General features: G+C 34.8%; 1 protein-coding gene across 1 annotated transcript; it reads right to left on the bottom strand.

Annotated features, from left to right (window-relative positions):
* Window positions 1-7,481: 7,481 nt before the first annotated feature.
* Window positions 7,482-8,870, bottom strand: LOC131160813 (aspartic proteinase CDR1-like). The gene has a single exon (XM_058116695.1). It carries the CDS (start codon window positions 8,868-8,870, stop codon window positions 7,482-7,484), a length of 1,389 nt encoding a protein of 462 aa, XP_057972678.1.
* Between the last annotated feature and the right edge of the window lie 7,072 nt (window positions 8,871-15,942).

Raw genomic sequence — 15,942 nt, 5'->3', positions numbered from 1 at the left:
GTCGACCCAAGTTCTTGTGATGGGGATCAACATGCCTTATGTATCCCTTTTACTGATATGATGACACATGGACGACCTCCCGATCTCCACTCCTTTGCTGATATGGTGACACGTGGACGACCTCCAGATGTCCACTATTGTTTATATCTATTTTGCAGGAACACATGGGATTAATTGAAGATCATCTACTTCTTTGATGGAAGAATTTTTTATGTGAAGACTTTGCTATTATGTTAATTTATATTTTTTGTGGATATGTTATTTCAAGATTATTAGGTGCTTGAAGACCATGCTTGAAGACCCAAGTGAAGTATTGAAGCAAAGTCCAACTCAAAATCCATGTGGCCCCCACATGGCTCCAATGGGTCCCACACGATTTTGGCCTTCCTTTTGGAATGTGTTTAAATTTCAAATTTGAATTGTAATAATGCAAGACAACTAAGCTTGACTTGTGTGCTTATGAGTTGAAGTTCCTTGTTTTTTAGTAAGTATTAATTGTGTTAGGTTAATAGTTGTTGAAAGTTGTTGAGAGTTGTTGTTGAAAATTGTTGAGAGTTGTTGAGTGTTTAAAGCTTTGTCTCCTAGGCTATGCCTATAAATAGCTTTCTTATTGTAAGAACAAGAAGAAGAAGTTGAAGTTGAATATTGAAGAAGCATCTCTTTGCTTGAGCTTGTAAAGCTTGTTCCTCTCCTTGTGAGTGAGTAGTGTGAGGCTACGACGTTCTCTCCGGAGATCAAGTGGTGAGAGACCACTAAACTATCCAACGACTCCATCAACCCTTCCTCCATCTAATATTCTCACGGCCCCCATCAACACCACACGACCAGCGTCTTCATACACCCACACGGCGATCATCATCTCCACTTCATTGCTGTGTTCATCTTGTGATTCAAAGCTTGTACAAAGGACCAACAGTATGACCTAACTACGTGTGGAACAACGTCAAGTCATCCAAACCAATATCTTGGTAACTTCAATACTTGTGTTTGAATCTTTTTTTTTTATATTTTGTGAACCCTTGCTAGTAGATTAAAATCACATCTTTGAATAGCCCATTTGATCCATAGATTGCAATATTGGTACTTGCTAGTTAAAATCAATTGTATGAATATTAGTTTGCTAACATAGAACTTTTATTCTTGAATCTTTGAAATAACAACTTTTCAGTATATAACTTGATTCCTTTGTGAAAGAACCAATCGGGACTTAATTGCTGGACAAGTCATACACCTTTTCAAAATCCTTGAACATGTGAAATAAAACATGATTTATTGTGTTTATGTTCGGATAATTAAATTCTTAAATTAAAGTGTTTAAGTGTATGTGCTTGTGTGAGGGTTGAATAGTAGGACATAGGTCGACCATTCCCGTCCTACATCATCTTGTGGTTCGGTCGACGGGGCCAAAAATGAACTGCTCGTTTCATTGACCGAACATGTGTGTTTGAGGCAATTTTTTAGTATGTCCAAAGTTTGGTCGACCAGGGTGAAAATGAACTAGGCTGGTTGGTCGAACAGACCGTTGGGTTCCCACACATGGGAACTCGGTCGACCAGGTTGGTGGTATACAATTTTCTCTCGATTGAACAGGAAGTAAAAAATGTTGACTTCCTAAGAGGCTCGGTCAATTGGGGCCAAATGAACTACATAGTTCGGTCGACCGGAATGTGGTCAACAAGTTGACCAGGTCTAGGTTCTGTCGATCGGAGCATTTTGTACATGAGAGTTCGGTCGATCGAATGTGCACATTTTGTGCATTTCGGTCCAATTAAGCCACTAGTTACCCTAGTTCAAATGACCAAACATGTGTATACATGAGTAAGTGTCCTAGGGTCATTTTTAGGTCTTTTTGAAGACACCGAAAAAATTTGGTGTCGGTCAACCTAGTTTTTGTAAACTTTGTTTAGCCTCGATTTTAACCCTAAAGGTATTCCAAAAACTTTGTATGATTTCAGTCTATTTAGAAAAGGTTTTTGGTGATATATGCTGGTCCCTAGGGTCTATCTATAGTCGTTCTGAGCATTCAACCAAAGATATAAAAATTAAATGCAATTACATAAAATAAACATCTTCTTCGTCTTTTTACTCTTCTGACTTCATGGAATGCGCTTGATCGTATAGTCTTTAAGTCTTGCAAGCTTCCATCACCGTTTCCTTATGTGTGTGTTAAATAAATGGACCTATTCACATGCTAAGTACACACATAAGAAACATGTGCTTTGTCAGAATCAAAAATAGGGATCGGACTCAAAAAGTCAATAGTTGTTAGAAATAAGGCAAAACTAGTAGCTTAGGGATATAATCAAGAAGAAGGAACATACTTTGAGAAAACTTTTGCACCTGCAGCTAGAATGGAAGCCATTCGTATGTTGTTAGCTTATGCTGCTTTTAAAGATTTCAAACTATATCAAATTGATGTCAAAAGCGCATTTTTAAATGACTACATAAATGAAGAGGTATATGTAGATCAACCCCTAGGTTTTGAAAACCATAAGTATCCAAAACATATTTGTAGACTAACTAAAGCCTTGTAAGGTTTAAAACAAGCTCCTAGAGCTTGGTGTGAAAGGTTAAGCGGTTTTCTATTAGATAATGGATTTATCAGAGGAAAGATAGACACAACACTAGTCATAAAATCGAAGAATGAAAACATGCTCCTAGTTTAAGTATACGTAGATGATATCATTTTTCAAACAACAAATGAAGAGTGCAATGAGTTTGCAAGTACTATGCAAAATGAATTTGAGATGAACATGATGGGTGAACTAAATTTCTTCCTGGGACTTCAAATCAAACAAGAAAAACTTGGAATTTTTATAAATCAATCGAAATACATTAGAGATTTACTCAAAAGATTTAATATGGAAGATGGAAAAATACTAGGGACACCTATGAGCTCTTCTTTGAAATTAGACAAAGACGAACAAGGTATACCAGTAGATGTTAAGCTCTATCATGGGATGATTGGTAGCTTACTATATCTGACTGCCAGCAGGCCTGATATAATGTTTAGTGTATGTTTGTGCGTAAGATTTCAGGCTGTACCTAAAGAGTCACATTTATTAACTATCAAACGAATACTTAGATACCTTATAGGAACAATCGAACTTGGATTATGGTATCCTACGTGTACATCCTTTGAGATTATTAGTTATTTAGATGCTGATTTTTTCGGAAGTAAAGTAGATATAAAAAGTACTAGCGGCATATGTCATTTTCTAGGACATTCGTTAGTATATTGGTTTTAAAAGAAGCAAAATTTAGTTACTCTGTACACAACTGAGGCTAAATACGTAGTGGTTGGAAGTTGTTGTGCTCAAACTCTATACATGAAGCAACAACTTATGGATTTTGGATTAAGTTATGATATAGTTCCTATAAGATGTGACAATACAAGTGCAATAAACATTTCAAAGAATCCTATATCACATTCACGAACTAAACACATAGAAATTAGATATCATTTTCTTCGTGACCATGTGGAAAAAGGAGATGTGACACTTGAGTTTGTATGCACAGGTGAACAATGGATAGACATATTCACGAAACCACTTGCAGAAGATAGGTTTATCCAAATTAGACATGAATTAGGCTTGATGCATAGTCGAGAAGTTGCCTAAAATTATATCAGATTGCATAATTCAGGGAAAGCAACATCAATTAATATTCACAATTGGTTAGAATTTTAAAATTTGGCTCATTTATTCACATTTGATATTAAACTCATAGCACGATGATTGCATGTTAAATGACACATGTTGATCCTCACATAAACCTTTGAACTTTAATGACTGCTTTGCTTATCCATGTCTATGTAAATTGACACACTGTGTATGTTCACATTGAAATTTAATTCAACAACACAGTTTTGCATTAGCAAGGGGGAGAAGTAAATTGAATAGCACAGGGAGACATATTTCACAATACAATTTTGAAATATAAAAGTTGCATATTTTTTAAAGATGAGATATAATCGTGTCAGAATATTTTTATTATATACCTTTTTGTTGATGTCAAAAGGGGGAGAATAATATAAGGTTGTAGCAAAAATAGTTAGCGAAAATAGTTCCCAAAAGTTTTTTTTTTTAAATGCAAGGGGAGAAAAGTACATAAGTACATGAGTTATACGTTGTGTTGAATTTTATATTGTGCATTATTTGAGGGGGAGCCTTGTTAGGCGTAACCTATTTTCTATTTTTGCTCGTATATTTGTCATTATAAAAAAGGGGGAGATTATTGACTTTATGAGTCTAATCCTATTTTAATAATGACAAATCACTTGGTATTTGATCTGTGCATTGAGAATGTGAGCAGGAACATTACTTACTATGCACGAAAGGTGATGAAGTCAAGGAAGCCACAAGGATTATAGCATATATAACTTGGCACAATCTATGGAACCAAAGAGTTAAAGAATGAAGATGCAAGCGTCAAGTTCAAGATCGTCATGAGAATGGGTATTTAGAATTGTTGTATTTGCATATTTTATATGATATAGTTAGAAGCTCAAAATAAACCCTACATATGCATCTCATGAAAACCTTCTAGGGTTAAACATGGACTTAAAGACCTTATTTTGAACTTCGAAAAATGTTTTATAAGGGATTAAAGTAAGAGAGTAAAATTGATTTTGAAACTGAAAATAAAAATTTTGAAGTTGGTCTACCCAGACGACTGAGGTGTACCCTCAGAAGTCTGAAAATGCAACCTCAGATGACTAAAGTTTTACTTCAGACATTTGAAGAATTTCCTCAGAAGACTGAAGAATTAGTTCAGTCATTTGAAGATTTAATTATTGAAACACAAAATAGGCAGAACACCTTCAGATGTCTGAACCCTCAGTTTAGTCATTTGATTTGAGACTTCAGAAAACTGAACCCACAGTTCAGTCATTTGACCCTGTGTTTAGATTATATTTTTTAGTACCTTAAGGAACATCAAACATCTGAACACAACACTCAGTCTTCTGAACCTGCAAAAACTTTAAAAATCTAAACTTTAGCAAGAAAACACGCAGGTTATTCACTTAATTAAATTGATTCAATGGTCAAGACTTAATCTAAGGCTGAGATTACTTATAAAAACAACCTCTAAATCCTAGTGCCTCACTTTTGGCATATGATTGGGAGCCTTGAATGTATACACAACTCTTGAAAGCATTAAACACATTGTTAAGTTCTTGACTGCGATTTCAAAGCATTTACATCATATCTAAGCTTGGGCTACGTTGATTTTCAAAAGGAATTCTAGCAAATATTGTGCAAACAACTTGGTTATTGAGGTTTGGCAATCAAACTAATTGTTTGCTTATTCTCAAAGACTTTTTCATCTCACAAACTTATTCTTGAATATTCATTTTGAGATATTGATCTTGAGTTATTAATTATATATACTTTTGTGAAAGATCACTATTTGAGAAAAGTTTTTATTTAAAAATAAAATATTGAAAAAAGTTTTAAATATATCTTCATTCAAAGATTTGCTATTTGATTAGTGTAAGAATTATTTGATTGCAAATACTAGGAGCTTCTAAATACATATTCTTGAGGAATATTATTTTTGAAATATAGTGTTTAAATCTTTGCAATATTCAAAGTCCTATATTTATTCAAAGATTCAACTTTACAAATTATTGATAGCAAGAACATAGATCTGGACATTATTTAAGATTATTTTTTAAAGGATCTTATTTTCTAATCTTACATAAAGTATCCTGAAATCGAACCATACGTTTCTCCAAAACATTTATTTATAAAATCATTTTTTGGGAGATATTGATTTAAAGGGTAGATTTGTGAAGCATATCATTTATCTTATTGTTACATACATACTGAGTTTCAAGTTTTATCATATGAATATGTGTTAGGAATTTCGATTGTACTTATTAGCTTGTTTAGAAGCATCTGAGTGTTCAAGAATTTTATCAATATATTGTCTTAATGGTTCGGGTTGTGAACCGGTGAGAAGAAAATTGTGTCTCATATAAGCAGCAGAATAAGAGGAAGTTGTACCTCTTGTAAACAGCGAATTGTAAGGGAAGTTACGTCCCAGTTAAAGGAGCAGAGATTTAGTGGAATCCTTAAGTGGGTTGCTCAAGGTGAGGACGTAGGCCGGGTTGGCTGAACCTCGTAAAATCGTGTTTACCTTCTCTCTTCCCTTAACTTTTTAATTTCTGCTTGCACTCCATTATCAGTTTTTGCATGTTTGTATATTGATTAATATTACATGCACTTGATAATTAATTGGATATAAATGAATTTATTGAGATAATAATTTGAATTAATTTCAAGTCCCTGAGACTATTTTGTTAAATAATGAAATAGAGATTAAGTGGTAAAATAAATTTAAATAATTTTAAAATACCCAATTCACCCCCTCTTGGGATAACACCGAAATTCACACCATATTTTTGCTTTATCCTTAAAAGAAAAAGGAAACTGTTTCAATATAATCATCTCCTTAGTGTAATTTTGATCGCTTAAAAGCCATTTCACCCTAGGATTGAAGTTTCCTTATCACTATTGTGAAAATCTAATAAAACCAAAAAATAAAAATAAAAATGAGGCAGATGAACTAAACAAGGGCATTTGAGTTATTAGAGTTGACGTAATAAACATGAAAAAAAAATATTCAAGGAACAATTGATTGCTCCATTATGCCTAGTTACCATGCGTCCACCCAATGCGTATGTCATACAGTCGCCCCTAGAGAGAGAGAGAGAGAGAGAGAGAGATGAAGTGGTGAATAATAAAGGCTTCTTGAAATAGTGGAAAAGCTTGAGAATTTGTGAAAAGAAAAATTTATTCTTCCATATGCATGCATCTTTTATATATATTTATGGGGACATGCAATATGTTATATAGTTCATGGAGTATAAGTTAATTTTCCAAAATTTTTCATTTAAAAAAAATTATTTTATTATTATGACAATAAATATGGCTAGTAATCACTCTCACCATTTCTCAAACCATTAGTTGATCGGATTATATATTTATTTGTTATTTTATATGATTTTATGAATAAATTATCTATCTAATTCACCGATCAAAATAATTCTGTCATGCCTACATGATTGAAAGCATGTTTGTCTAAACAATAAAAAACATCTAAAAACTTTCGGAAAAACTAAAGAGTACCAAATAAGAGATGATTCCAAAATTACACAAATAGAATTGTCATATTTAGTTAAACATACAGAAAAAAAAATTATCTTTTTATATTTTTTTTGTTCTTTTTTTGAAGACGCGCCCATACAAGGCCTCGCAGGGATAGGCTTAAATTAACAAATACCCAAAGACAAACCGATTCACACAAGAAGTAACAACAAATGTCTTGATAACTTGGATCCCCATAGTTTTGCAGAGAATGAGGAGACCGGAAAAAATGGCTTGGTTCCAAAAAGAATAACATCGAAGAAAGAAAAAAAAAAAAAAAATGGGGCTTAAAATGGCGAACTAGCTTGCCAAAGTACCCCAAATGAATTACAATCTGGAGCAATCGGCGGGTTTAAAGGTCACGGTTCTTGCGTTGAGGTCATAGCCCACCAAGAGGTTCATTTGTGCCAAGTTCCCAAAGATGGCAATGTTTGCAGTGGGGACAAAAGCGAGGCAAACAATATCATTTGCGATTCTCACGAAGGTGTTCAAAGGTTTCAACCGCACGTCGGCGCCTGTGAAATGCGCTGTGATAACGGGAGCATTTATGTCTTTTTTACTTCTGTAGCAAAGCGACAGCTGACCCTCTGGGTCTCGCACCCGCGTTCCACTAACCTCTGCTGCCACTGCCGATTCCAACTGGGAGTAAAACTCCTTCGGCAAAAGCGTCAAGGTAGTCCCCGAGTCTATGATGATGTTCCCTGCGTCCGTCGCTTTGGAACTGCCAAACGAATAAGAAGAAGATACGAAGTCCAGCCTTTTGCTTTGCACACTAATGGCCTCCAATGTGAGGTAATAGTAAGTGCTTGGATATTTTGAAGCCAACGGAGTAGAAACCGCCCTGGCACCGGAAACTGCAGCTTGGGCGCCGAAGTTCATTTTGCTAGAGCCATCGGTCCCGAGGGGTAAAAGGCAGTAGGAGAACTTGCCGCGGATCAAGGACTTCATTTGTGAAACGGCAGAGTAGGGCCCACCTCCGAGACCGACGATGCCCGACCCGTCCTCGCCGAACGTGCCGCCGTCCCTGTACCCACACCCGAAGATGGTCCGGCGGAGGGAAATGGGTCTTCTCCCGGACGTGCCCAAGCTGATGGCGTCGGCGGAGAGAATGCCCACGGAGTAGGAACCATCTCCATATTGGACGACGTATTGGCAGCGGGTGCTGTCCCGGCCGGCGCTACACTTGGTGGCGTCCAAGGAAGTGCAGGCCTTGGAAGCGCATGGGATGGTGGTGTAAGTGGAGGATTTCTTAGGGTTGAAGAGTGGGGCTTTTTGGCGGTAGCATTTGGCGCAAGGGGCGCATTGCGTCCAGATGAGGTCACTGCCGGTGTCGGCGATGGCCAGGATCTCGGTGCGCGGCGTACCGACGGATATGTTGAGAAGATATTCCCCGTTGTCCGGGATGACCTGGGAAAGACCGCCGTCGACTGCGTTCGGTGATATTCCGGCGATAAAGTGATTGGCGCGATTAATGGAACGTCGGAAGGCATTGCGGAGGCGGGCAAAATGAGTTTCAGAGGGTTTGTAGAAAGGAGAGCCGGGGGAGTTTCGGGGGATGAGATTCACGCTGAAGCCACCGCCATCGCCGCCGTTATCGTTGTTGTTGTTGTCGGCCTGTGAGAAAGCCGTGCCAAAGCCCATGATCAGGACTACTACTGTAATTGAAAGTGCTGCAGAACTAAATGAACGATACGACGCCGTTGCAACCGGCGCCATGGCTGTCCAGCTAGCTTACTAGTTACTAGTTATTAGGTTATTTAGTTCACTAACAAAGCTAGTGATGGATCTGATGAGAAATTTGGAGATGGGTCGACGCAGTATATATAGAGAGACAAGAGGATAACAATGGTAAGCAATTCCTTCATCTCTATCCTGTCAAATAACACACGACACCAGCTAAGTTATTTCTCATGCAATAAATGCACGCGTAGCCACTTGAAAGTGAGGAAAAATATTTAAAAACAAATTTCAACTTTTGAACTTAATTTATATAAATTTTTAAAAAAAATTGTATTAGTTCTTTTTAAATTTACACAAATTTAAATTTAAGATTCTAATTTATTTGGCTCAAGTGGTAAATTCAAGATTCTCCTAATTAAAAAAAAAATACCAAGATTCAAGTTTTTGGAGTTTCAATTTTTTATTTGAAATTATACTTTCGTATTTAAGTGGAGAATGATAGAAGAAAGAATCCATTATCCTTTTGAATTAGTCGAGTGTTCAAAGATCCCCAAAACCATCATTTCTAGAGGGAGAGAGATGTTATGAATGGATCTTTTCAACTTGTTCTTGTTGTAAAATTTACTAATCATAATCTTTCTTAGCATTTAATTAAGGACAATTTTGTCCAAAAATTATTAATTACACATGTTCCGCAGCATGTTATTAATTAGCAATATTTCATGATTTAGTTAATAGAAGGAAAAATATAGTTCAAGAATTCAATGTGATTTTTAAAAGTTGATAATGGCATTTGAAAATATGGTAGATAATTCAAGGATTGAAATTATGTTATTATTATTATTATTATTATTAAGGAATGTTAATAATGAAATGAAAATAAAAGGCAAGTTTTGTAGGTAAGTCCATAATAGGATTAGTTTCCTTCTTTTTTTTTTGGATTACGCACCGATTTTCCATGATAGGATTAGTTTCCTTCTTAGGTGTATGTGGAGGGGATACTGAATATAGATGCTTTCATTCCTTTTCGTTCAATTCCTAGATTCATTTATTAATTTTTCTCAAAATTATATATCTTAGGCAAATAATTAATTAAAAGAAAACCGACTTTTACACTCTATGGTGTATACACCTAGTATATCTAATAATTTTTAAATTGTCATATGTATGAGCATTAATTAGACACTAAGGACCGATAGTATTCAATCTTGCCACAAATGATTAATAAATCTTTAAGATGAACTGGTATCATTTTTCTAAGTTACAACTTAATTAGTTTTGGTAAATATTTATTGTGTATCCTTGTTACATGTTAAAATAAATTAGTGTAGATTTTTTATTTAGAAAGTAAGCCTAGTTCTATTTTTTGCTTTTAAAAATATTTAGTTATTTCCAGAAAGCACTTCTTTTTAGTCGGCTTAAGTCTTAACAACCTACCAACACTAAAGTTATTTTCATTGCTTTTCTTTCTCACATAACTTTTCTCGGGTTTGCTTGGAAAAAAGAAGAAAAAAGAAAATAGAGAGAAAAGAAAAAAAAATTACTATACTTTTTGTTTGTTTTAAATATTATTAGAATAAAATTTTTAGTTTAATATAATTAAAATTTTAAAAACTTAAATATTAACTATGGGTAAAATTAAAATTTTGTTTATTGGTTAGTTATGTTTTTTATTTTCTTTCTCACATTTCGTGATACCGAGTTTTTTCAGACTTTCATTTTCTTAATATTCTTCATGTGCTAAACCGAGATTTAATTAGTCACGAGAAATCTCTCTCTCTCTCTCTCTCTCTCTCTCTCTCTCTCTCTCTCTCTCTCTCTCTCTCTCTCTCTCTCTCTCTCTCTCATATTGTAGTCTTTTTTTTTTTTCTATTTTCATTTGATTTAAAATTTAATACTAATAGAGATTTGGACTTTGCATGGGAAGGGTTTTTATAAACATTAAATTATGTAAACATGTATAGTTGTATTGGATACAAAATTTTAATAAATTTCCTTTACATTTTAGGCACTTTTTCCAATGAATAATTTCAAAGTGGAAATTGCGAATTTTTTGTGTGTGAAAGTAGTGCAGGAATTAGCTCAAGCTAGAGATAGAGGAGAAATATAAACAATTAGAGATAGGAATGCGCAAAATAAAATAACACAAAATTAAAACTAAACAATTGATTGCATTGTATCAACTATCTCCCTAATTCTCACATATTTAAGATAATACACTCATCTTATTAATTAAAATTCAAACTTATACTTTCCTTCAATACTAAATTTTTTTAATATGTCACAAGTTGACTCTCCTAAATCAAACCTATACTTTTTATATGTTTGACCATTGGACACTAAAAATGGATACAGACAAGTGCTTAATTGAAATTAGACAAGCACTTGCCATAAATAATTAATAAATCATTAGGATGAACCAACATCCATTTCCTAAATTACAGTGTTAATTATTTTTGGTAATTATTTCTTCTGTATCTAGATTACATATGTATATAAATTCTAGTAAAATTAGACTCTCATTCTGTAAGAACTCGACCCGAGAAATATGGATTAAATAAATAAGAAAATGAGAAGGGATTTAAAAAGGGAAATCAGCAGGGCTCGTCAACGAAGTCTCTTTAGTAGATCTGTTGACCTGATAAGTCACACCCAGTTTTGATCATGACAAATACTCTTGGTACTGATGGTTGTACTAAGGCTTGCATACAGGTTCACTGTGCACGTGTATTCTGACTGAAAGACATATCGTGATGGTGTGCGGTGTTCGTGTCAATGAATGAAGAAGCCTATGTTGTATTTGTATATTTATCTTTCATTTTCTTCATTATGGATGTAATATTGTTATGGACTGTACACTTTATGGCTTGTAATAATTTGCATCATGCATGGTAGGTAGGTATGTTCATACAGACCTTAGTTGGATCTTAGGTACCTACTTTTAGTACACAAATTCCCCAACATCACTTTTCATATCAGGGGAATTAAATTTGACTAAAATGGACTTAATTGAAAATGTTGAGAGTGTTCGGGCGACCAAACCCATTTAGTTTTAAACGCTTCAGGTGACCGAACCCTGGACAAGTCAAACTTGTTGACTTTTGTTCGAGCACCCAAACATGTGTCAAAATGCTTTTCAACTACCTGAGCACCCGAACTTTCACGCGGGTGATTGAATTGGTCCGTTTGGTTAACCGAACTTGGAACATAGCACATAAACCTGTTATGTATCGTCTGTATTTTCTACTTTTCTTACTGATAACATCATACTATACTCATCATATACTGTAAATACTGTATACATATACATAACTATACTTATTCCCTGGGACTTTGTACATCATGATTTAACCCCTCATGACAGGGTTGTGTGGCCTGTAGGCGGGACTTCATCTGGTCGGCCCTCTAGATAAGTCAATATACTCTACTCTACCTCAACCCTGCCAAACTACATCCTCTCCTAAGCTCGGGACTGGCTACTACCTCGTCAAACCGGCCCCCTCTACCTCGTGAACTGGGGAGCTGCAACCTCTCCGAGCACGGCTGACGGTACCCACATACTATCTGAGATATGTGGTTGCACTCTATCTGTATATAGCAACGATACCATGCTATGTAATCTATATCTGTACTGTATCTGTCTATAATCTTTCCACAGGGATCTGATACTATATACATATATACGTATATACTCTTTTACTGTTTTCCCCATGTTTCCAAAATTACCATAATGCTATCTTTCTGTACTGTAAATATTATAAACTCTATATATTGTATCTGTAGCATCTTGATGCTACCTCTATATATCTGTCTGTATCACTGTCTATATTCTCTGTTTGTATACTCTTTATGTTATGGTAATAGGAAACATGGCATACTATAACTCTGTACATACTGTTCTGTATAAAGCTGTGATATAAATACTAATCTGAATAACACTGTATACATGTATATGTATATGTATATATATATCTGTATATTCTGTATAACTTTATATATTGGGAAAAACTATATAAATTGTACATACTGTCTACATCCATGCATTCAGTATAGTATGATATATATTATAAAAGTTATACAAATTCCTTCATCTCATGAAAATCTACTTAGGCCACACAATCATTTAAACTCATATTCTATGAAAATTGTATAATAAATTGGTATGAATGATTGTGTGGCCTGAGTAGATTTTCATGAGATGAAGGAATTTGTATAACTTTTATAATATATATCATACTATACTGAATGCATGGATATAGACAGTATGTACAATTTATATAATTTTTCCCAATATATGGAGTAATACAGAATATACAGATATATATATATATACATATACATGTATACAGTGTTATTCAGATCAGTATTTATATCACAACTTTATACAGAACAGTATGTACAAAGTTATAGTATGCCGTGTTTCCTATTACCATAACATAAAGAGTATACAAACAGAGAATATAGACAGTGATACATACAGAATATATATATATATATATATATATATATATATATGAAATTTCTGTTAACTTTATTAAAATTTCTAGCATAGCATATTTCCCTTACCTTAACTTTGAAAAGCTCCTATAAAATTCTGGCTCTATACCCGCAGAATTCCTAACTCAACATCCTGAAAACACAATCCCCCAGAACAAAACATCAGTATTTTCTTACCTACAACATTTCTTATAACTAGGGAAAAGGCACATACTGAATAAAATGTCTTACCCTGAGATTGGGACGAAATCCAACCCAACTTCTCTAGCGATCAGTTCCGACAAACTTGCAGAGAATCTCACCAGGAGCGTCATGATAGCCTCATATCTTCAATCCGGCAAGAAACAAGCCCAGAAACGAAGAGAGAAGTGAGAGAGAGTTGGAGAGAGAGAGAGAGAGAGGAGAGAGGAGAGAGAGAGGGACGCTAAAAATGGGTAAAAATCCCGGTTTTCCACTATTGATACTGTTAGATTCGTCGACGAGACACGTCACCTCGTCGATAATTCCTTCATTAAATTTGTTGACGAAACCCTGTATTTGTCGACGAAATTCAGAGCAGACCATATCCGTCTCTCGGTATTTTCTCGTCGATGAAGCCCTGTATTCGTCGACGAGTTTCCTAATGTATTCGTCGACGAGTTTCCTAATGTACTCGTCGATGAGTTTCCTTATGAACTCGTCGACGAAGCCCTGTATTCGTCGACGAGTTCTAGCAATTCCTTGAAATTATTATTATCTCCAAAATGCGATGTCGTCGACAAAGTCTACTGCCTCCTTCTATTCATGTTTCCATTTTCTTCTCTCTTTAATATTTAAATATCATTATTTTCAGGTTGTTACAATGTATGTATCAACTATCTCCCTAATTCTCACATATTTAAGATAATACACTCATCTTATTAATTAAAATTCAAACGTATACTTTCCTTCAATACTAAATTTTTTTAATATGTCACAAGTTGACTCTCCTAAATCAAACCTATACTTTTTATATGTTTGACCATTGGACACTAAAAATGGATACATACAAGTGCCTAATTGAAATTAGACAAGCACTTGCCATAAATGATTAATAAATCATTAAAATGAATCAATATCCATTTCCTAAATTACAGTGTTAATTATTTTTGGTAATTATTTCTTCTGTATCTAGATTACATATGTATATAAATTCTTGTAAAATTAGACTCTCATTATGTAAGAACTCGACTCGAGAAATGTGGATTAAATAAATAAGAAAATGAGAAGGGATTTAAAAAGGGAAAATCAGTAAGGCTCGTCGATGAGGCTCCTTCTCTCGTCGACGAAGTCTTTACAGTGGATCGGTGATGAAATTCAGAGCTCGTCGACAAAGAGATACCGAAGGATTTTTGGAAATTTTGAAATCTCAAGCTCGTCGACGAGGCAACTCCATCGTCGGCGAATGTCCTTCTTATGCTCGTCGACGAGTGCTCCACTTCATCAACGAGGTTGGTCGAGTCAAAAGTCTATAAGTTGAATTTTCATTTGCTTAATGGTTAAGAAACATAAAAATCTTCTCTCTCTCTCTCTCTCTCTCTCTCTCTCTCTCTCTCTCTAAGGTTTCGGGTCGTCTATTACCCAAATCAACGATCCATCGTTACTACGTAGATCAGGATGATAATCTCTACAATATAGCGGATCATATCTTTGTTTTGAGAATTGTCAAGTTTTGTTCCAAAATCGAGGTAAGGGTTTGATTTAGTTTTCGATTCGTTAGATTTGTAGTAAATAAGATTATATTGAAGTATTGTTCTTCATTTTATAAGTTTTGGGAACTCAGTTCACTTTTTTGGAGCCGTATAGTTCGTATTTCATTTTTTGGGGAAAGGTAAGGGGTTTCTATTTATATCAGTTATTTTGTGAAATCTGAATTGGTAAAACTATGGTTTACGATTCTATAGATGTTTTGGTTACTTATTTGGGAAAATCTATCGCGTAAAATGACGAGATTTTCAGGTTACAGTTTTTGGGAAAATTGGGGGTTTCGGGTATCATCTTCATTTCTGTTGGAAAACTTTATATATGATTAAAAATGTAATATAGAGATGATCGTACATTTGATTATTTTAAACAATATTTTCGGAGTATCTGATATGAGATTATTTGTTTACCCAAATAAGTGTGGAATGAGCTTATGTATTGAATGATGTGTAATGTGAAAAAGTGTGTCGATTAACTACCGTAGGCTGTGAGTTGTTGAAATGAGATATAAGAACATGAGTTCCAAATTGTTTTAGGTTTTATGAAAATGCCGAGTCGAAATAATATCATAGAGGATATATCAAAGCAGGCCGGATTAAAACACCGTAGGCTGAGATATTGAACTGAGTCGAAATAATACCGTAGGCAACCAAGTCAGTTAACTACCGTAGGCTCATATGTCCGACTTTTGCCAAAGAGTGTGCAATACCACTAGATAGGTCGGTTTACACCAAAGTGTGTGAGAACACCATATCTGCACCGGTTCAACGCTGTGGGGGCTTATGCTATGCCAAGTTACGAGGGGAATCAGCTTTTGCCGAAGGGTGTGAAATACCACCAGACATACCGACTTAGGCCGAAGAGTGTGACGACAGTAAATCATATTGCT

The sequence above is a fragment of the Malania oleifera genome, chromosome 7 (assembly GCF_029873635.1).
Source record: "Malania oleifera isolate guangnan ecotype guangnan chromosome 7, ASM2987363v1, whole genome shotgun sequence".
In the NCBI taxonomy this organism is placed as follows: Eukaryota; Viridiplantae; Streptophyta; class Magnoliopsida; order Santalales; family Ximeniaceae; genus Malania; species Malania oleifera.
Note: the sequence above shows the minus strand (reverse complement) of the source record. Positions and strands in the feature narration are given on the sequence as shown.